The 23,710-nt window shown below is 40.4% G+C and overlaps 1 protein-coding gene across 3 annotated transcripts; it reads right to left on the bottom strand.

Annotated features, from left to right (window-relative positions):
* Positions 1-1,858: 1,858 nt before the first annotated feature.
* On the bottom strand, positions 1,859-22,405 carry LOC133363201 (cyclin-dependent kinase inhibitor 1-like). 3 transcript variants are annotated; one of them, XM_061582514.1, is made up of 3 exons: positions 22,125-22,405; positions 13,604-14,025; positions 1,859-5,044 (listed from the first exon to the last, which is right to left on the bottom strand). In XM_061582514.1, coding segments are annotated over exons 1-3 (492 nt in total). In that variant the 5' UTR covers positions 22,127-22,405; the 3' UTR covers positions 1,859-4,976. The 3 variants fall into 3 exon arrangements, with proteins under 3 accessions (XP_061438498.1, XP_061438496.1, XP_061438497.1); XM_061582512.1 differs by lacking the exon at positions 22,125-22,405 and adding an exon at positions 21,968-22,094; XM_061582513.1 differs by lacking the exon at positions 22,125-22,405 and adding an exon at positions 20,681-20,763.
* Between the last annotated feature and the right edge of the window lie 1,305 nt (positions 22,406-23,710).

Below are 23,710 nucleotides of genomic sequence, written 5' to 3' on the forward strand. Positions count from 1 at the left end.
AAGGTGATTTAACTATAGCATTTTTGGGTTTGCAACATCAACTTAAAATCAAGTATTCTGGCTGTCATTCCACAGGGCACTTTAACCGAAATAAATCCACTGAAATTAATTTGGCTTCTCTACAGGAAGTGGCCTATGGACTTAGGTCTATTAGCTTTTTAAAAACCATTCAAATGTTATCTTAATACAAAGCATTAACCTGAGATTCTTTATTATGGCACTAATTCACACTAGGAGACAAGGGTTTTACAACTGCTTATATATTTAAGTAAAATTGTAGGGCCTTGACATCAGAGCAAGGCCTGTAAACATGAGCTCAGTTTTAAGCAGACAAGGTCATATTTTGCTGTCTATCTGAATGAGAAGAGGAAAGTGTTTGCTGTTCCTGAAGATTTTTCCCCTTCCAAGAGGGGGTATCCCTTTCTCTCCACCTCTGAAATTTTAAAAAAGAATGCAAGATAACATTATAGAAGCCTTATACATATTTGATAATGAAGGAAATACCAAGCCTATTAGAACAGAAAGTCTACCATGAATTTCAATGAACATTTAGTTTCCCCTAGAGACTTAAGAACATAAGAAGAGCCTGCTGGATCAGGCCAGTGGCCCATCTAGTCCAGCATCCTGTTCTCACAGTGGCCAACCAGGTGCCTGGGGGAAGCCCACAAGCAGGACCCGAGTGCAAGAACACTCTCCCTTTCTCAAGAGTATTATGTAAATTTGTTAACATCTGTCTTCAAAATCCAGACACATATGGACACAAGAAAAAAACCGCATTTGTGCAATATGCCCTTTTAGGCATAAAATAATTTTGCATACAATTAAATTTGGTACAAGCAATCCTATACGTGTCTAACTAAAATTTGTCTCCACATTCTCCACACCATACCTAATTTCATACACCTCTGTTAAGTCTCCTCTTCCTCACCTTCTCTCTAAACCAAAAAGCCCCAAATTTGTAACCTTTCCTCATAGGGGAGCTGCTTCCATTTTGGTTACCTAGGTAAGTAGGTATAGAATTTCAGCCTCAAGTGAATTCAAGTCCCACCAATTTCAACCAAAGAGATTTAAGCATAATGAAACTTGCAAACTGTTCAGTCAGTGTAACTCAGCCTTAAAATCAGGACTGCAGCCTCAGAAGAGCTTAACTGTGGATGAATCAAGCCTAACAAATTAATCTGTTGTCAGGAAATATATATTTCCCGTTATCCTTTTCTCTTTATGGCAAGCTTGTGAATCAGACAACCACAAACCCACATGAAGTTAACAACTAATAATATTTCCAATTACATGATCAAGCCTATTCAGTAGTAATTCCCAATTGTTTCATTGGTTTGTCATATTTTCTCGTGGAACCAGGCTAATGGGGCTAGACTTTTTTTTTTAATCATTTGCAGTTTCTTGGGCTTTCCTAATATTATTTTCAACCACTAGGAGAGCAAGAGGAACCAAGGCAGAAGGCAAGTCCACCCATTCCTCTCCTCCGGATTGTTGATCAATACCATCTAAGTATCAAGACTGGACTAATCCCTGCAGTCAGCTGTAGGGAGCCACCATAGGCTTCCAAAGCTGACCTGTACATTGCCTGCCAGGCTGCCTAGTTTCTAGTGCCCTTCCTTCACAATGATCATCAGCAGAAGCCAGCGGTTGTGTCTTTGACAAGCACTGACGTGCAATACCAAACAGAACACTTCAGCGTCAGACTTCAAATGAGGTAGTATTTTGCCTGTTAATGTAACGATAACAAATTGCAACCCAATTTATGGACAACAGATTTTAGCTGGTATATTTAGTTTTAATTTGAACTGTGGTTTTAACAAGAAACAGTTGTCTCTGTTAAAACCAGACAGGCTAGCAATAGATTCAACATTTTTATTTATGAAACAAATATAGCATTGCATGTAACATCTCTTTACGTATAAACTTTTTATATAATGTATCATTCATAGCATAATGTTTTATGTACACTTTATATTCTGCACAAAGAAAAGAGTTGTCTTTTCATTCAGGGGTGGAGAAGAAGGCAGCTTTTTATATCTGGATCAAGTTTCCAAAACTTTCAAAGGCTGCAATCCTAAACACACTTACTAGAGGGAGTAACTCTAATGAACACAGTTGGTCTCACTGCTCAGGAAATGCATTTGAATGGAACGCACTGCAAAAAGGGTAATCCTTCTAAGCTAATTCATTCCTACAGTCTAATTTTCTAGAATGTCTGTTTTAAAAGGTTATTTATTTTCCACCCCAGTTGCTAAATACAGTGATGCTTTAATTGTCCATATGTTTTAGAGGCTAATGCAATAAAAGAACAATATAGGATAGGACCTTGTTTTGGATAACAGAGAAGCAAATTAATTGCTGCCTTAATACATTTTCTCTATGCAGGACACATATGGTAAGCTAATATTCATCATTCAATACTGATGAAACCATTCCTGTCAGTTTCAAAGAAACCTCCCGCAATGAAACACATTCAAATGACATGAAAATGTCTTCATACAATAGTTTTTCCAAATGTACATTGTGGAGACTCTTTCCAAAACTCTTCCTGTCCCATAGAAATTAAATTCTTTTAAAATTCTTTTGATTATTAATAACTCCAGTTTGGTCATATGCATGTAGGTTTATAAGTCCCATTGAGTTCACTGAGATTTACTCCTCAGTAAGTGTGCAAACTTGGACACATGTCAACTTGAAAGTAAGTCTTATGAGGGGACTTACTTCCAGCAAAATGTGGTTAGGATCAGGGTGTTAATGATACAGAATTAATTCATGTTAATTCAATGAATAAAAGTTTCTTCTGCATTAACTATAAACTATTCAGGGGTGGACTTCAAACCAAACCTTGGAGAGTGCTCCAGAACTACACAGTGAACTTACTATAGACTCAACACTATTCAAAGTTATACCTCACACAGTAGCTTTGGACTGCCATTTTCTTTCCCCTGAAGAAGACAGAAAAAAGGAGCGGCACAATATTTCATATATGGTGTACTCATTCCTGGAAGATCTGTCCCATGCAATGCCGGATAATTCTGCACAAATAGTTAACTCTTTTATTTTGGTTTTTGTATAATAATCCAAAGAGCTACAGGAGGAACAATACACACCACACAGAGTTACATAAACACACACACAAATAAGTACATCTATTCAAACTCAATGATCTCATGGTATTGCAACAATTAACATTAAAAAAGAAATGATCCATGATTTGATTTTGAAGCATACATGTTTATTTTCATGACCGCAACTTAATGAAGTCATTTTATAATTAGCATTTCCTTACTTGGTCAACCTATTCATCTAGGCCTGTGGTGTCTAACTGGTAGCCTTCCAGATGTTATTGGACTACAACTCAGCCTCAGCCAACAAAGCCAATTGTCAGGGATGATGGGAGTCCAGCAACACAGGTTTGATCACAAGTTAGCCACCCTTGATCTGAGTAGTCATACACAGAGTTACATATACTTACATCCAGCTGAATTCAGTGGCTCTCAAGCATATAGAACTATGTGCAGGACTACACTGCAGTTTATAAGAAAATGTAAGTGAGGGCAATTCATTGAAATAAATGGTGCCAGAATAATTTTGATATAAGAAGAAAATCTGACCTGTAAGACATGTGACTAAACAAGACTGTGAGACCCAGTTGCTCCTAATGTGCCTGATCTAGGGCTTTCAACTCTTACTCTACAGGAATAACTGTGCCTTTTACTGGGGCATAACAGAGACATGTATGGAAGTGCAACAACTCTCAATATAGTTATGGGAAAAGTACACTTAGCAAACTGCTCCCTCTTAATGCAGCTATTAAATACACAGGAATATTCTTCAACTTCATACCAATGGCAAGTCTAGTGTTCCTAGAGAATTATGGCACATTAGCATAACATACTTGGAGAATACCAACTCAACATTTTCTATTGAGTCACTGGGAGTGAATGAGATGCAGGCTGGATATTGGCTAAGTAAGTAAACCTAAAAGTGGGACTACACCATCAGCAAAATCATTCAGTGCCACTCAAGTCTGCAGGTGAGATGCTTGAATGCTGTAACATAAGGTGTACAAAATTAGCATGTCAAAAAAAATGCTAAGTTAGAACCCTTCTGCTAATTTTCTATGACGTTTCTGTTGTTAAGGGGAAACATACGATCATGTGCAATCAAAAGCAGTACATGTCCATCAAGAGCTGCACCACATCATTCTGCTGATCACATAGTTATTCCAAGATCTCAGTATTAATGGGCTGTGTTTAGAAACAGGTGCTAACACTTCAGTCTTGGCCCATCCATAGAGAGTAACCTACCCTTTTATGGTCTGGTATGTCAACAGTGCAGCTACAATAATATTCTGTGTCCTGATGCAAAGTAAGGGAACTAGATCTATCTACGTAAGTAATTTTTGGGTGCAAAACTAGGCAAACGTTTATATCAGGATTTATATCAGGATGTGGTATGCTTGTTCAAAAATGTAAAATCCCAAAAAATAAATTCAGTTAGCTGTAAATCATTATTATCACACTGACATGAGCCAATATATTAAATAAGTAAAAAAATGACAGCACATAGTACGCAAGACCATATAATGGTGCTCATGATTTGTACATACATAGTATTTTGAACATTTACTCTTATGCTAACCATTTTCTGATAAGCAACATCCTGAGGTGTATTGTTGCTACAATTAGCCTGTTTCATACTTGATTACCAGCTTCCTCTTCTTTTTTTAAAGGAGTATGCAGGAAAAGGGTACACATGCCCTTTAAAAAGGGTATGCAGTATATTTGGTCTAATTGCAGTCTATTGAAAGAGTTTCTTGATGTTCTAAAAGTTCCCATTTTCAGTTTCTCAAATATTCCCAAATTTCCCCTGTGTGAAGCTCCAAAGTATTTGTTATTTGAATACACAATTTCAAATTGTGATATAAGCTGGGAAGCTTCTTTTTCTAAAAAATGGCAAGGAGTTCCTCCGTTCTAAAAGGCCGATTTCTTAACAGGAGTTTGCATATCCATTCTGATCTGCTTCTTTGCTGTGTAATAATCTGTGGCAAAACAAAACAAACAGGTGAACAATTAGAAGCTACACGTGCAACCTACACATAATACAAAATGAGGCAGTAAAATTCTGAACAGTACTTCAGATGGATTCTTGTCATATTTTTAATCTTCCCCTCCCTCCACAAAGCAGCAGCAAATAAAAACAACTTCCTGCATGTAGGAAACTAGCATATCATAAAGATTTAGCGTCACCCATTCCCTGATGTAACTCACTACATGCAGAAAGTCTTACTTGGGGAAACATTCAACAGAATGAAAGAAACCCCATCTACAGCCTGAAGTGATACAGTCCAGCATCCACTCACCTTCGTTAACCATCTCACTCTGGCCCCATCTGCACTATACATTTAAAGCAGTATGAGACCACTTTAAATAGTCATGGCTTTCCCCAAAGCTGTAGTGTTTAAAGGGTGCTGAGAGTTCTTTCATGTGTGGTGGCTATGCTAAGTGTGAAAGGAATTCTGGACGAAAATATTTTATGAGAGAACTACTGGGTAGACATTGACTTCTGATTCCCTCATGGCTCTATCATAACTCTTTACAGAAGATGACAATTTGGTACTTTTAAAAGATTTACTAATTTCTTTATTATTGTGGCTCATATTGTTATTGCATGGAACTGGAAACAAATTAACTGCAATTTAAATGAAGAATTGGTACAATCAGATCTGGACAATGGCATTAATGAAAAAACTTACTAAATTGAGAAGATGAAAAGACACTACCAAAAATGATACATTTCATGAAAAATGTTTTTGTTTTATTAGTTTTGTGGTTATCAAAGAGCATGATTGGCATACTCCCTTGACACACCCTTCTTTGTGGATGTCTTAGAATGAATTCCTTAAATTTTTGACTTTCTGACTTTTATAACTTCAAATTCTTTACCTGACTTTTATTTAGTACTGTGTGATGTAACCCATGTAAATGGAAATCCTACATTATTTCTGAATGAGATCAATCACCTTTTATAGTTGACATTTTTGTATGTTTATGCTTATTTTATTTGTATTGTATTTCTTTCATTTTATTAATGTTTTTCTTATTTATTTTTCCCGGAAATTTTGTACTACATATAGATTATTGTACGTTACCCTTTTCTATTATTTTGTGTTGCAAAATTTCAATAAAAATACATTTTAAAAAAGGGGACTGAATAGGGTTGCCAGGTGTCCGTTTTTTTGGAGTGCTCCCCACATCTCCGGGCGAGTCACCTTAATCTCCAGACTCTCAGCTTTCATTTTTTAAAAATTATGTTTCTAGATGGTCTGGTTCCCAAAATATACACAACTTCAGCCACCCTCACCCCCGCAACTTCAGTTAAATGAACTCATAGCTGGCTGCTGTAACTCCCCCCCCCCTTTCAGGTTTGTAGCCAATAACTGAAATCAGGGTTATGATTGACAAGGCAGTAACTAGAGCCCTTTGCAAGTCAGAAAACTTGTTTTTTCCTGCTTTTCTGAAAATCTCATCAACTGAGTAAGTATATAACTTTCAGTCTTTTTCTCTCTTGTGTGCAGGAGTCAAACAAGTTTAAATTTTCTTGGGCTGTTGGACAGGCCACTGTTTTCAAAACCTTGCCAATATGAAGCTTTAATCCAGTACTTGCTTTTCTGGGAGTAAAGCTGCAATACTAATCCCACATACTCAGAGTAAGCCCCATTGAATTCAATAGGACCTACTTTTGAGTAGACATGATCAGCTTTGTGCTGTAAATTGATGGGACTTTTGAGTGAACATAGGAAAGAATTGTGTTTGTGTTGTAAATCTTTCTCACCCCTTCCAATCCTATTTCTAAAGCAGTTAGGCAGGGTTTACATAGGTATCACTGCTTTATTATGTAGGAAACTAATACTGATTTTCTTTTTAAAAAAAATGTTCTGCCATGACCAACTGGTTTTGACAATAAACTATTATATGGGGTGTATGTATTTTTTTCATCTCCAGTGTGTGTGTATATATATGGAGTCTTTCCAACAACCCTGTGAGGTAGGGTTGCAGACTGGAAACCAAGACAGCTCACAATAGGAAATAAATCTCTTTAAAATCCAATAAACATAAAAACAAGTATAAGCAGAGCTTGGAAAAGTTACTTTTTTGAACTACAACTCCCATCAACCCAATCCAGTGGCCATGTTGGCTGGGGCTGATGGGAGTTGTAGTTTTAAAAAGTAACTTTTCCAAGCTCTGATAAGCAGTTGCAAAACAGTTTAAAGTGGCATGATTCTGAATTTTTGATTGAGTGAATGAAGTTGCTTTTCACTTGAGCCTGCAGTTCTGTGCATGCTTCCCTTTTTGATTAAGCCCCACTGAATACATTGGGACTTGCTTCTGAGTAAACAAGCGTAGCATTGCACTATAAATACCTTTACAGGTTGTGTAAATAATAAACATATTTGATAGTCATGCTTATATAAATATGTATTCATACTATGTCCTGATAAGTATCTGATTTCACACTATGGTTGTACAGTATTACTTCCTCTACATTGTCAGTGTGTACTTCTTCCTTGGGGTGTTCGTGGTTCCCCTCTACTGTTTTCATCCTGAAGGCAGATTAGGCTGAGAGATGGCGAGTAGCCAGTGGTCTCCCAGTAAACTTCATAGCTCATTTTCATTTTAAAAATTAGTTAAAACAATTTACATGAGGGCAAAGTTTATTAAGTAGATCCACACAATACGTTTAAAGCACATCCAACTTGCAGCAGATGACTTCCCCTAAAGAATCCTGGGAAGTGTAGCTTCCCCCTCACTGTTATAGTTCCCACCACCCTTAAACTATAGTTCCCATGATTCTGTGGTGTGATTCATGTGCTTCAAATATGTGTTGAATGTAATTTAAATGAATGATGTGGATCTGCCCTAGGTATGATGTGCAATCATAAGTGAACTGAAAAGAACAATTCTAACAGATATATTTTTAAACAGGGGAAGGGTTGTAGCTCAGTGGTAGGGCATATGCTTTGCATGCAAAGGTCCAAAATTCCATATCTGGAAAAGACTATTGCCTGGAATCTTGGAGAGCCAATGCTAGTCCATGTCATCAGTACTCAACCAGACGGCACCAAATGGCCTAAGGCAGATTCCTTTGTTCCTAAAAATGCAGAGCTTGGAAAAGTTACTTTTTTGAACTACAACTCCCATCAGCCTAATCCAGTGGCCATGCTGGCTGGGGCTGATGGGAGCCGTAGTTCAAAAAAGTAACTTTTCCAAGCTCTGTAAAAATGAAAATAGATCCGAGAGCCACAGTGACTCTATTGAGTTCTATGGGGCTTAGTCCCTTTGTGTGTTTAGAACTGCAGCCTTCGGGGGCATCCATCTTTACTCCTGAGTGCTCCCATCTAACATCTCCACAACACTAGGCTCCTTTCTTCCTACAATGGCCTTCTGGTGACTGGCCTGGCCTGAGGGCAATTAAACCCTTTTTGCCAGAATCAAGTTGGCTAGATTAGATGTTCCCTACCCAGGCTCCATCTTTTAGCTAAGATTTCTATCTTAATTTCCAATCAGAGAAATGTTTTTGTTTGAATTGTATGTGCCAAGCAACTGTGGTTGATGCTTAATGTATCATGCTTAATGACATCACTCGGGCCCACCCCTATGACCTCACTCAGGCATGCCCCCAAAATGTCAGGGTTTGCGATGCTTCTGACCTGGCAACCCTAGTACTGAGAGTTGTTGGGAGACTCCAGTTCTCCTCACAGGGCTACTATTCCCAGAGTTTCCTGGGAAGAGGGACTGAATGTTAAACTACTCTGGAAATTGTAGTTCTGTGAGGGGAACAGCAGTCTCCTAACAACTCTCACTGAGCATGTCCACTACATGTGAAAGAACTCTCAGCACCCTTTACAAACTATATATATTTTGGGGAAGCTATGATTGCACAGTGGGGAGGAGAGCCTGGCTGGGAGTCCAGAGTCAGTGAGTTCAAATCCCCGCTCGTGGCTCCTGGGTGTAAAGGGCCAGCTAAAGATCACTCCACAGTGAGTGACTCAGGGGTTACGTGCCCTGCCACCTGCTGCAGAGTCCCAAGGAGACAAGTTGCCCCACAGCTGGCAGCTGCGGGCAAGGAAGGGGCTGGCTTGTGCAGCTGTGGCAAGCTGAGGAGGCCCTAGCCAGCTGGGGAGGACTAGCCTCAGAGGGAAGCAATGGGAAACCCCCTTTGAATACCGCTTACCATAAAAGCCCTATTCAGAGGGTAGCCATAAGTCGGGATCAACTTGAAGGCAGTCCATTTCATTTTTCGTGACTGTTTAAAATGGTATGATACTGCTGTAAATGTATAGTGCAGATGGGGCCTCTGTGTAGTATACAGAATGAGTCTCAGTAATAAAGTCTGAAAGGCTTTCATAATACCAAGCAGGAACAAACCAGTATTTTTAGTATTTTCTGTACAAAGTTGGCTTGAAGTCTACGACAGTGTGCATGCCGGTTCCTCCAGGCTGTAGTGAAGGAGAGAAGCAAATCTCGGCTGAAAGACTTGCAACATTTGGCTCCTCCTTGCCTTTAACTGTTTCTACTCCAGCTGGTCACTATAAATTATTATTATTATTATTATTGTAATAATAATAATAATGATACATTTGTTAGTTGCCTAACGGTCTCTAGGCATCTTAGCAACAAGAACTGTATAACTAAGAGCTAGTACCTGACTTTGCTTCCCCCTCCTTCTTCCCAATCCTTTTGTGTCATGACTGCCTTTTTATTGATTTTTGTAAGCAACTCTAGGAGCCTTTTTGTTTAAAGAGTGGAGTAAATAAGTGCTTTAGATAATATGAAATTGAAAAATACTTAATGCTTAATAAATAAAAAAAATCCTACACCAAGAAAAAATGAATTATGTGACCTGTATGAATTATGAAACAATCTGTATAAATACGCAAATTAATATAATATTTTATTCTCTTTTTTATTTTTATTCAGAGCTGCAAAGAACTGCGGGGCACTTCCCTCTCCCTCTTTGAAAATCTTATTTAGCCAACCTGCTTCCTTCATAGCTTTCACAAGGGATTGCCCACACACTTTTCAGGATAAATCTGTAACCATAAGGGCTAGAAATCTGTTTATTATTAAAGTGAAGGGTGAGATTATCTGGAAATTGGATCCTGCACTCCATCCTACACGGACCCTTACCCATGCCCTGAAAGAGGTGCATCCAAGCAACAATGAATATATGGTAGAGTAGATCATGCCGTGTAAACACCATTTCTACAAAATACTTATTTGCTACCTTTAAAATTACTGGGAAAAAGTCTGTTTTGGGATTGGTTTATGTAGGCATAAAATGTTCATGAGAACATTCCTGTTTGGACCTAAACCTAGAGAACTGTACCCTCTCACATTGTGGCATTCACACAGAACAACGGTAACACATTTCTTTACTGCTTGTGCTACTTGGCATTTATGTATCTCATGCAAAGTTCTAAGTAATTCACATTCATTACTTCAGCAATCCTTGTAATGTAGGAGCATACTATTACCCCCATACTGCAGATGGTAAGTTGGGGAAGGTATTTCCTGTCGGAATTTCTCTATTGAGATGCGTAGCAGAGTTGCGTAGCGCTGCAGAATGGAGAGTATTGAGCAAGCTGTGTGTGTGTGTGTGTGTGTGTGAATCTTTGCTAAGATTCTACCTTCCCTGCAAATCAGTCAGACAGAGACTTTAAAGCTTTAAAATAAGAAACAACTACTTTATTCTGGAAGTACATACTTGATAGGAAAGAGTTCTATATCTAGCTAACTAGCTATGCTGGAGCAATGAGCACTGGTCCCAGTGCTGGCCCCCATCCTGGCTGAGAAGAGAGACAAAGAGAAGATGTCTGCTCCCCTCTCGAGAGAAAGAGAACACAGAGAGAGGCGGAAAGGAACTGAGATCAACATTCCTTTGCTTATCAGCCTAGCAGGAAGGGGAGAGACGGCAGACGATCAAAGGGATAGGTATAGCCTCAACCAGGAAGAGGTCTAGCTCTCTAGCTACCCTGATTAACCCCATGCAGCCTCAGCCCACCAAGCTGGAGTTGAACCTCATACATTCCAACATTTCCTTCCTTTCCCCATCTCCCACAGTGTTGAAATTTGGACTGTGAGCTATTTTTTCCCATATGAAGCATGCCCTGTACATTATATTAAAACAACAACACAAAACAACTTAAATGGCATAGGTCTAGTAGGATGTGCAGTTACATCCCCAGGTATAGTAAACCTCGAGTAAATGGGTCTCATATGAACAGGGTTTCACTGCAGAATAACTTAAAATAAAATGCTACAGTATTTTGGGATTTAAATTCCTTCTTTAGATGCCAAGAGGTATCTCACTGGCAATGAATAAATATTAGTTAAAGCACTTGACACCATCACCACTCTTACAGAGCCAGCTTCCATGCAGAATTACTATGAATTACAAAGAAAAAGCAAAACATCTACCCAATTAGGGACCGGTGGCGAACTGTCAAACTAGCATGCCAAATGGAACCAGGCGAAGAAGCAGTTCCCATGATTATTTAAACTTCAGTATCCCATGCAACCCAACAGGCAATGAATGTAGCCAGCATTCCCCCAACAGCTGAAGCCTTGCATTTGGTCCAGAGAAAGATGTTATTGGCAAGATCCCTAGAATTCTGTAGGATCTGCAAAGCCAATTTCATTACATTACTCCAGCATCAATTTGTGCTGGGGGATAACATGTACATTGGTCAGCCACGTACTGCTGAGGAGCACAAGTAGCATGATCAATGGAAAACAAAGCCTGCAGTTATCACAAACATCCATGGGAAGACCTTCGGAAAGAAGGACAGAATAATAATTGAAAAACAAACAAATCGAGGTCTCACATAATGTCATAATGTTTTGAGTTCTGTGGCTGTAGAAATATCTGATTGACAGCCGCAGGGAGAACATATGCTAAATTAAATTTTAGAAGTTCCATTCACAGACAAGAGGCACCAGATTTTTGGAATCTGCCCCAATCTCCCAATCCATTTTGGATTTGACCCTGTTCCCCAACCCCCTAAAGGTATGGGCGAGCCTGTCCATCATTAATATTCACTATTCTAGTAGGTGGTGCCAAGCTTCATTTTATGTATTGTTATTTCAAGCACTGCTACTCAGAGTTTTGGTACTGTTGCCTGTTCAATTCTCGTTTATCCAGAATTAAAAGCGACAAGGAAAGCCTAAGAACTTCCCCCCAGGAACTAAATGAAGTGCAGAGAATATCTATCTGCACAAAACACAACATATATTTTGTTTATTGGGCAAGTGTAACAAAGCACATCCGTTTCTGTAACCATTTGACTTTCTCAACTTAGTGTATGCTTTGGACTATAACTTCTATCATCTCTGCCCATTGGCCATGCTGGCTGGGACTGATGGGAAATGTAGCCCAAAAATTCTGGAGGGTACCACTTTGGCTATCCCAGCTTAAGTCCCATTTATAGTTGGAAAATGGAAATGGACTGCCTTCAAGTAGATTCCGACTTATGGCAAACCTACGAATAGGGTTTTCATGGTAAGCGGTATTCAGAGGTGGTTTACCATTGCCTCCCTCTGAGGCTGAGGCAGTGACTGGCCCGAGGTCACCCAGTGAGCTTCATGGCGCTGTGGGGATTCGAACCCTGGTCTCCCAGGTCACAGTCCAACACTCTAACCACTACGCAACACTGGCTGGAAAGACAAGTATCCATCTATTGTGGGATCAACTGAAACCAGAGGGTAGTGTGATAGTAATGAGGCATTTCTATATTTGTTAATAGCGTGCATGTCTGGTATGTTATCATCTTTGGTCACAATAACTACAAAGTGACTACTGAAGACCTATTTCTCACTGAGCTGTACCACTGTAGACTGCAGGTCTGGACTCACGTGACTGAATGTTCCTCCGTGCAACTCCTTGCATATAAGAAACTAGCATGTCAGACAGAAGGCTAGCCTAAAACCCTTTTCCAGCAAATGTCGCCTTTCCATGTGCAGGAATGTTTTGTTCTTATTTTTCGGATAAAATTTCCTAACAGTAAGAAATGTTCAACGGTGGAACAGACTGCCTTTTTGCTGGCAGGTTCTCCTTTGCTGGAGGTGTTTCAGCAGAGGCTGGATGGCCATTTTTGGGGTGCCATAGTTCGTTACAAGATTCCTGCACTGAGCAGGGGATTGGACTAGTTGGTCTCCAAGATCCTTCCCAACTCTAAAATTTTACAGTTCCGTTAATCCTGTTCATGTTTGCGCAAAAGTAAGCACCCCAGTGTTCAAAGGGCTTACTCTCTAGTAAGTGGGTTTAGGGTTACAGCTTCAGGTCTTCACATCTCTATGTGGAATCACATATGGAACAATCCACAACTCATGGTGGCGTGGGAAAAAGGCATATTTAATTCCTAGTCCTCAAAACTCAGGTTTAAAATGTATGCCACCACTAGAGCTGCTATGTACTTTTTTATATTGCCAAATATTTGAATAAATATGGCTGGTAACTTCTCTGGGTTATGCTTCCTTTATCATGTGATATTGCATTCTTGTAATAACAAACATGAAATTGAAGTACAAATTTTACATACCAGTCAAAGTTGTTTGCCTTCGCTTCTTCCCTGCCACCTTTTTGGCAGGCCTAGGTTTCTCAATCACTTTGCCATTGTGGTGAGATTTGGACTCCCTGGCTACGGCCCGGTTCATGGACTGCAGGGGTCTGCGAGCCTCCCTTACCACACAAGTGTGGTAAAAGGTGGGGACCTCATGGCCTTGCAGCTCTTCCCATTGCAGAAGGCCTTCGGCTGGCATCTCTTGCAAAAAGTCGAAGTTCCACCTCCGCTTGGCGTTTTCCATACTAGTGCACAACATGTGCTGGAAGTCCTGCTGGAGATGATCATGGTCCACAGGACCAAAGAGATTCCGGCTCACGTGGCTTCTTTTTGTGCATCTTGTCGGTTCCATCCCCTCTCTCTTCCGCCTGTCGTTTATGAGACCAGAAAGCAGCAGCTCCCTACCAAGAACGGAAATACACTCAGACATCTTTTTATCACAAACAAACCAAAGTGCTACGATGTGTTTACAGAGATGCGGCCACTAGAGTTAGGGTCTGTGCAGGCCTAGTCCCTGCCCCCAAATACACAAAACCTTCCCTTACGTTTTCTTCTTTCATTTTTTTTTTAAAGCTAGCTGTTTTCCTTATACGAGCAAAAAGATGCAGGCAGAATTCTCCCCAATAGCTCAGTAACAAGTTGCTCCTGCCTTACAAGGTTCTGGCCAACAAAGTGTTGTGCATGCTGCAATTCCACCAGCAGTGCAGTAGCAAATTCAGAAGTGCAGGGCCCCTTCATAATAGTCACAGCCAGGCCACCTTGTAAGATTATATTGCTTACTGCTTCTCTATCACTGTCACCATCTGACTGTCTTTCCTAAATGTCACAGATACTGCTTGCATTGCTGAATTCAGTGTCTACAGGTTTATCTCCTGCTGCTACTAAACTGCTTGATGATGTAGATGGGATGCTATCATCAGGATTCACTGTCCCTTCTTCTGCAATTACAGAATTCTCACTGTCCACAACTAGGCTTTTTGAAGTAGGAACGAATAGGAATTCCTTTCACTCTGATTGGCTTCAATCAGCAGGGAACAACAAGGAAGCAAATTGGAAGACTCTTCTCAGTGGCTAACACACTCCTCTTTCATGCTGATTGGCTCATAGAATGCTGGAGACACTCATAGGGACCCTGCTGGACTTGGCTCCCCAAAAAGTAAGGGGTTTAAGACCCCGAGACCCTGGAAAACTACATCCCTCATCCACAGAAAAACAGTGGTGTATTGTAGCGGCTATAGATGTTAGTTTCAGGAGAATCTTAGCTTTCATTAAAAAAAAACTACAATCAGAAGGTTTTTTATCTTTATATGGCTATTCATATAGTTTTCAAAGTGTATGGACAACATCTATGTTCATGTCAAAGGAGGTTCCTGGTTCAAATCTCTCCCAACAGGCAAACTATTACTCTTTCAGCCTCTGTCTCCCATCTGCAATACTTACAGGATTATTGCAACAGTTATTATTCTATTACTATGCAAATGTATTTTAAATACTCAAAATGCACTATATAAATGTCATTATGACTACACATCTATATTAAGTCATTTGTAGATGGGGAGGGGGGAAGAACCAAACTTTTCTAAATCTTTACTGCTTGATTGCTCAGAAGCATTGTTTTACTCACCCAGGCAACCAAGCAATTATTTTCAAGCCTACATGAAATTATTTGTATCAACTTAAATAGGTTTGCTATGTGAAAATATGTCAAATCCACAGATACAAGTGTGCCACTTCTTTTTCCTTCAGATTTTCTTGGATTTGCAGACAAGTACTGCTGGACATGAACTGTGCTAGGGGAGGACAATAGTTTTCATACATTATAGGGTGCCTCCAGACAGTCACTATCCATACTAGAACTTTAGGTTTGCACAATTAAAGTGGGTTAAAGGGCTCTGACACCCTAGCACAATAAATCCACTTTCAAAAAGAACCAGACCATTTGCAGTTTGGAAAGTGGTGGGGAAAAGAGTGGGATGAATGAATTATTAGCAGAAAGATGTATACACCCTCCACAAGCAAATCATGAAAAATGTAGGATGAATGCTCACTCATTATATCCGTCTGCAAACAAATCAGATCAAGCGTTCACTAAAGACAGGATACAGCCTAACCTCCGTGTAAACCTTGTGCAAGCAAATCGGGATGAATGCTCAATAAAAAGTAATCTTGTCCTGTCACCTCCATTCTTAGCAAGAGGTTCTTTGTTCTTACTTCAGGCTTCAAATGTTGTTTTAACCTTTTTTTAAAAAAAAGATGTTTTTAAAGCTTTAAAAAAATGTTTTTAACGTTGTTTTGATTTAATGTATTTTAAGGACTTTTTATTATGTTTTAAAGTATTTTTAGCATTTCTGTTTGCCACCCTGGGCTCCTGCTGGGAGGAAGGGCAGGATATAAATCAAATAATAATAAAATAAAATATTTTGGGATATTTTCCCATGAAAATGTGTGCAGGCAGATCTTATACGTGTTTATTCCCTGTTATTTTATTTAACAGGGTTCACTTTCAAGTAATCCTATGCAGGTCTACTCAGAAGTAAGTCCCATCGAGTTAAATACGGTTTACTTCCAGGTAAGTGGTTATAGGTCTGTTGCTTTAACGGTTTTAATCCGACCCGTGCGCAACCCTCCTAAACCTGTTTACTCTGAAGTGACTTTCACTGAGTTCAGTGTGATTCATTCTTATATAGATGTGTCCGGGATCAGGACCTACACCACCTACTTTTGTACTCGAACTGCTAAGGCAGAGGGCCACACCTATGTTGCAAACGATCTGGGACTTCCTTGCATGACAAATTACTGGAGTCGAAAGGGTTAATTAATTAAAGTCGGATTCCGATGTAGACGTTCTACATTAGTACTGGGGAAGACCCTAGAAAATTGCTCCGTAGTAAACGCTTTCTTTTTTTCAGACGTGAAGCCACGCAATGGTGCTGGCCCCAAGAAGGGAGCGAAGAGGTTCGGTCCTTTTTCGCGCCATCTGCCTCCTGCAGCTTAACGCGCCGGTTAAACCGCCTTTGCAGCCCGCAGCACGTAGAGCCGCTGCACCAACTGAAGCAGGCGCGTAATTCGAGTTTTTCCCGGATCCGGCAGCGGGAAAATCTCTGTCCCAGATTAATTTCCAGAGAGATCATTCTCATTTAATTACACCTTTCTACCCTGAGCTACTGCAAGTAGTCTCCTCCCATTTAAGCCAGCCCTTCCTTCTCGCATCGCTTTGCCTTATAGCTTTCCCAACCAGAGCCAATTACCTGCAAGCGAAGGGCACGAACTAACCGTAATTCAGCCTGCTTGAGGAGTATATATTTTCCACTGAAAGCAATGGGATTTGTAAGTGCTGTGCAGAAACCGCCATTGAGTTCAATGGAGCTTACTCCCAAGGCCTCTGGCAGAGGACTGCAGGCTGACCTTGGCTGGAAAGCCCCCAAGTTGTTCTAAAAACTATTATTAAGGAAGATGGCCAGAGAAGCCATGTTCTTGAAGCACGCTTCACAACATGCTAGGAGACAGAAAAGTAAATTCACTGAATTCGAGGAATCTAAGGCTGCGGTCCAATATATGTTTACTCAGAAGTAAGCTCCATTGGGTTCAATGGGACTTACTCCCAGGTAAGTGTGTACTGAATTGCAGCCTAAGACTGCAAAACTAAACCCGCTTACCTGGGAGTTCCATTGACTTCAATGGGACTTCTGAATAGACATGTGCAGGATTGCACTGTCTTACGTACATAACCCTGGGAGTAAGGCCCATTGAATTCAGTAGGATTTATGTGGTTTAAAATACACCTTAGCATCCCTTCATCAAAAGATTTCAGAGTGGTATTCAAAAGTGTGAATAAAATTCATTCACACATACATTCAATCTAAAGTCAACAATTAAGCATGAAAAAAGACAAAACAAAAAATCCTGTAAGCTGAAAACAATAGAACACAATTCCAAAAATCAGCTGCAATCTAAGATATCTGGGCAAATCTGCCTGGTGGCACCAAAAAGCTGGCATTTCAAAGTCTGGGTGACATTGCAAAAAAGGCCTTTTCCTTCATTTCCTGCAGATCAAGGATTAGGCCAGGGCATCATTTGTTTCTAGCCAATCCACAGCAGTATATTTTAGTTTAGTTTATTACATTTATTAAGTGTTTCCCATAGCAACTTACAGAAAGAAAAATACATTAAAATAAATCTATAACAATAGATCCAGTGAAACAATACAAATGTGCTTGTTTAACAAGCACTTAAAAGCAAAAGATGTTCACCCTGATCAAACATAAACACCAAAAAGTAGCCATGGAAAGCCAGGCCATTATCATGGTCCAAATACCTGGGAAAATAAATATGAAAAGATTATTTCAATGACAGGTGAGCCACATTGGGGAGAGCATTCCACAGGCGGGGACCACAGAAAAGACCCATTGTGTTATGGCCCCCATGAACATCTCTTTGAAAAAACCCAGAGAAAGGACTTGGATACCAATTTCAGAGTTTGGGTAGGTTCATATGGGGAAAGGCAGTCCTTAGGGGACTGGGCCTGAGCTGTGCAGGGCTTTATAAGTTCAAAACAGCACTTTGAATTGGACTCAGAAACAAACTGACAGCCAGTGCAGTTGGGTCAAAACTGGAGTTATATGTTCAGATCACGGGATCCCAGCCAATAGTCTGGCCACTGACTTCTGCAGGAGATGCAGTTTCTGAAGTCTTCCAAGGCAGCTCAACATACAATGCATTACAGTAATCTAACCGTAGAAGTGATCTAGGGACAGCTGGTACAGCATAGCGATTCAAAGCGATTGAACGACTGACAGTGGAATCCTATACATTTCTATTCAGATGCAAGTCCCATGGAGCTCAGTGGGTCTTATTCCCAGGTATGCGATTACTGTATAGGATTGCAGCCTGAACTACGAATCAGCCCCACATTCAAATCTTGCCTCTGCCCTGACCTAGGGTTGCCATATTCCAGTTCCACAAATCCGGGCAGGCTTATTTGCTAATTATGTAAATTATTTGCATATTATGCATATTATTTGCATATTAATATTTGGATTGTCCAGTTGTTTTGTTTTTGTGCCTAGGAATTACCACCAAAAACTGGGGAAAGACGTGAGAAATCTTTTTTTTTAAAGCAACATTTTCAGCCTTAAATGCCTAGACTCTAGTTTCCAACACTATGGAGTATTTATTGATTGATTAAGAGGATTTATATCCTGCCCTTCTGCTGTTAGAAACAGAGCTCAGCACAGCTTACAAATATAATAAAAACAATAAAAATAAACAATCAATATAAAAACATAATAAAAACACAAAATAGCAACAAACATAAAGTAAGTCAGGGCAGCAGTACAGTTAACCATATACGATATATTTCAAAGATGTGGTGGGTGGAGAAAAAAAAAAGCCAAAATGTTAGGAAAATGAGTCTTTCACACCACATGCTCAGTTCTAAATACTGTTGCAGCAAGTTTTACAAGTTCCTCCAGTATTCCACTGGTGCAGGCACTCAGACATTCAAAGTATCTGTATGTTTCTTAGGTTTTATAAAAGCAGAGCGTTGCTTAACTCAAAATTTCTTCTCCCTTTGATGAACCACACATACACAGGTTCCACCTCCATACTCAAAATGAAATTGGGCCTGGAAGTATGCAACAACCCCACACATACCTTGCTAATTTGATTACCAGTGCCAGGATGTCTGTCTTTTCAACTACTCTCCTACTCCCTGCCCCCCCCCAAGCATCATGAAAGACCCAGTCCTGGCCTCAGAAAGAAAATAAATATCGGGTCCTCATCAAAGTACTGATAAGCATCTTGTTTTAATTAAAATAATAATTATAAATTCTTGCTCTTATTACTAAAATTACTAAAATATTTAAAGTACATAAAAACAGCCAGGGGAAGATATTGGGGAAATATAAAATAAATACAAATAAAGGGGGGGGTGAACAGACTTTAAATGTGTAATAAAATCATCATCATCAACAACAGCAATAACAAAAAGCAAACCAGGAATATCACTGGTTGATTTTAGAAGTATTTGGCTGACACTTAATGTTAAACAAATAGCCACTGCCAGGAGTGAGCCAGCCCAATGTCCACCTAGGCTAGGGCAGACTCACCCTCCTCCTCTGTGTAATTCAGCAGCCTCTGCCTGCTGCCCTCATGCAATGGTCGTGCTTTTTTCCAGGCCTGGAGAAAAAATGAGGCTGCTTTGCCGCCAAAGGGAAGGACCCGTGTCTGCGCACGCACCTCTCAGCAACTACCCTGCCGGCACGTCTGCCTATCAGTCCCTATGCAAAGGCATTGCAGCAGTTAGGTTTTCTAATCTAGACATTGCCTCAGGTCAGTCAAAGTGAAACAGAACCCTGGCTTCACTGATTGGCTGCAATCCTGAACGGGCGGGGTTAAAGCTACGAAGTGCTATAATATAATACAGTACTGTTTAAAGAAAGATTTAACGGGCGGGGGGCGGCTGACGTTTTTATGTATATCTCGAGAACCGGACCACCTAGAAACTTAATTTTTTTTTTTAATTAAAGCTGGGAATCCGGGCCACGTAAGGGGCTAGCCGGGCACCGGGTGGCATGCATAGAATCCGGGCAAAACCCGGCTATCCGGGCAATATGGCAACCCTACCCTGACCTCAATAGGTGGCCTAGGCTCACCACTCTTTTTCTGTCTCGGCTCCGCATCTGGATTATGAGGTAATAATACTGACCTACCTTACAATCTTCTTGTAAAGATTCCAACAAGATAAGGCGAATGAAGCACTTCCAACTCTGGCAAAGTGCTAATTAAATGCTAAGGTTACTGGACAACCTTGAGCAGGCTGCCATCTCTCATCCTAACCTTACCTAACAGGGCTGTCCAGAGGAAAAAATGTATTCAGGGAAACCAGTGTTTAGTGCCTTGAGCTTGTCGGAAGAACCGTGCGATAAAACCCATCTCTGCCCTCTCTTTTCAATTACTATGCTAAACTTACAGTTTTTACTTGGGCATTTTTCTTAAATAAGCATAGAACAACTGAACAATCGTAAAAAGCAAACTCATTCCGTTTAAGGCGGTTACATTTTGAAAGGTCTGGCCCTGGGTTCTCCAATGAAATCAGCGCGCCACTTTTCCCCGGGACTGGGCATTTTACGTAGGTGTGTCTTTGACAGACGCCAAACGCAGCCTATAGGAGTCTCGAGCCTTTGAATCCTATCTCTGCAGCAGTGTAAACAACTCTCAATTGGCGGACTTTGGCCCGCTAAATCTTATTTTTCAAGTAACCCAGCAACCTCTACAAATGCCCATCCAACCTAACCATAAGAGAGAAGGCAACGTGTTTAAAGTCTGCAGATTTATTAGGGGGATAGGCAAAGAATCTACTTACTCCTCTGGGATGAGGTGTCAGTTTTCATCTTCCAAAATTGTGCAAAATGAACCCCGGCTTATTCCTTTCCGTTTTAATGAAAACTGTGTTGTACACGTCGATCTTGCCCGTGGTTACTCAACCCCAGTGTTCAATGAGCTTTCCAGTGCAATCCTATGCACATTTCCTCAAAAGTAAATCCCAGTGTCCAGTCATGCTTACCTCAAGGTAAGTAGGATTGCAGCCTTAAATCTAAAAGGATTGCAACTACATGCAGCCCGATTCTTTCTATGTCCACTCCAAAACTAGAAGTAGTTGGGCTTCATATAAATGTGCTGTGCTTACTCGGAACTAATAAAGATCGTTTCGAATAAGCATAGATAGGATCGTGGCACAAGAGTAAAGGAACAGATCTGTACATTAGCTTTGTGTAGCCCGATTCTATCACATACTCACTTAGAATTACGCTAAATGGGAGTTACTCCGCAAGGAGCGTTCCCTGGAGTGCAGCTTAAATTCACTATACTTGTAGGCCTGCCAGTCGTGCCACATTGCCTCCACTTCCCTCCGTCGACCCTTTCCTTCTGTCTGCACTGGCCCGGTATCAAATTACATTCTCCAACAGCACCATCTCGCAGTCACTGAAAACCCGGAAGCTCTCCCATCATCCCCTCTGTTGAGAGTAAATTGGAGAGAAGCAACTCGATCACGTACATTACTAGAATTTAATGTTGCTGCAGTTGCTTTACAATATGTGCTTAAAATATATCTCTTTACAATGTTTGTAATTCAGTTATATTTATATACGAATTTCAAAAAGTTATAATGTTCTTTTCATTAAAACGTTCTCAAAGGCAGTATAATAAAATCACAAAATAGTATACACCCAATACATTTATTTAAATACGCCATTTATCCAATATACATAGCAACAGAAATTAGAGGTGCAATTCAGGGTTCCTGAAGATGAACACGCAATGCTACAATCAAAGCTGCAATACCTAAACACGTAAGATTCGGCTGTAACTCCCAAGTAAGCGTGCACCAGGACTGTCTGTAGCCTTATTGGCATTCCGGAGCTGAGCATCAACTGTGACTGAAAAAGTTCGTAGGTTGCAGCTCTTTCCCTAGGTCTGTTGCAAAGCGTAGATCACTTACATTTAACGCGGGGCTGTCTCAGCTTGATCGCTGGGGGAGAGCAGCTCCTTCGCGGGTGCGGCAGCTGTAAGATCTGGAGATCTCTCACTTTCAAATTTCGCGGGGTAGTTCAGCTGACAGCCTGGAGAGTCTGACGTCTTCCCATTCCCTGCTTTCCGCAAATCTCAGTAAAGTCCTGCAGCTGTTGTGTTGGGCAGATCGCTGGAGAGAAATGCAGGTCAAATCACTCTCGTACAGTGGCTGTCCTCATTGTGTGTCCCTCTCCCCAAACTTCCCTCCTCCACTTCTTTTCTCAACCTTCTCCACCCCACCCCCACCCCCACCCCCGTTTGCAAATCTGTTGCTTTGCTCCTCGCCTGATTAACTTGCACATTCCGGGCTCTGGTCCAGGCTCCCACTGGCACGTGGATTTGCAACGTGACTTGCTCCCCCAACTGGGAAAGTTTTGCCAAGTAAAGCAAACTAGAGAGACAAAAAACAAACCCAACCCCCCCACACACTTATTTTTGCAGAATGATGAGGTGAAAATACGATTATGCCCTCTGTCTTGCTATTGAGATGGAATTTGGATTGGCCCAGTTAAGTTAGATTAATTGATTTAATTTCACAAGACAATACCAGACAGGAATACTGTGGTTTTTTTTAAAAAAAAGTAAATAAATTATCAGGAAAAGTTGAAGGGGAGGATGTTCACAAAATAGGGGAGGGGAAAACTTTATTAACTCATTGTTTACATTTGCTGAAAACATTTGCCTTATAATTAACCCAGAGTTCTCTACAAAATTGACAATTAGCTACTTTTGTATCAATTAGTGAAGTTCTATGCAACCTGAAAGATTGCATATTCCTATATTACAGAAATTAGAGAATTAGAAAATGTGTAATAATAAACTTAAGAACACAAGGTGCACCCCACAGGATCAGATCAAAGGCACATTTAGTCCAGCTTCCTGTTTCCTGTAGTGGCCAATCAAATGTCTCTGGAAAGCCTGCAAACAAGACACAAGAGTGACAGCACTCTCCCCTCTCCTGTTCCACAGCAACCGAGGCACACCGTCTCTGATACTGGATGTACTACACAGCCATTAAGACTAGTAGCTATTTATAGCTTTATCCTCCATAAATTTGTCTAATTCCTTTTTAAAGCTGTTAAAGTTGATGGTCTTCATTACAACTATGCGCTAACCTGCTACACACATAATGTTAACCCATAGTTGAAATAAACTATGGTTTAAGATGCAGAAGCACTTTACTTCTCCCTTGCTTCTGATTGTGCTATGCGGAGGAGAAAATAAGCCAAAAACAAATCACAGTCTGGCTTGTTGCAATGTGTAAACCTTGGTGTGTGGTTTCTTTCCTCCAAACAAAACATGATTGGTAAGGTAAGAACAAACCTTGGCTTCTGCTTGTGGTTTGTTTGGCGAGAAACCATGAGCCTGGGTTAGCAGATTACGACAAACCAGTCTCTGGCTTGTTTTCTCCCTCTGCATGTCACAGTCAGGAGTGAGGAAGGAGCAAAGCGCATCACATGTACACATTAAACCAATTTTAAACAGTAGCTTAACATTGTGTGTATGCCAGGCCAC

Source organism: Rhineura floridana, chromosome 8 (genome assembly GCF_030035675.1).
Source record: "Rhineura floridana isolate rRhiFlo1 chromosome 8, rRhiFlo1.hap2, whole genome shotgun sequence".
NCBI lineage: Eukaryota > Metazoa > Chordata > Lepidosauria > Squamata > Rhineuridae > Rhineura > Rhineura floridana.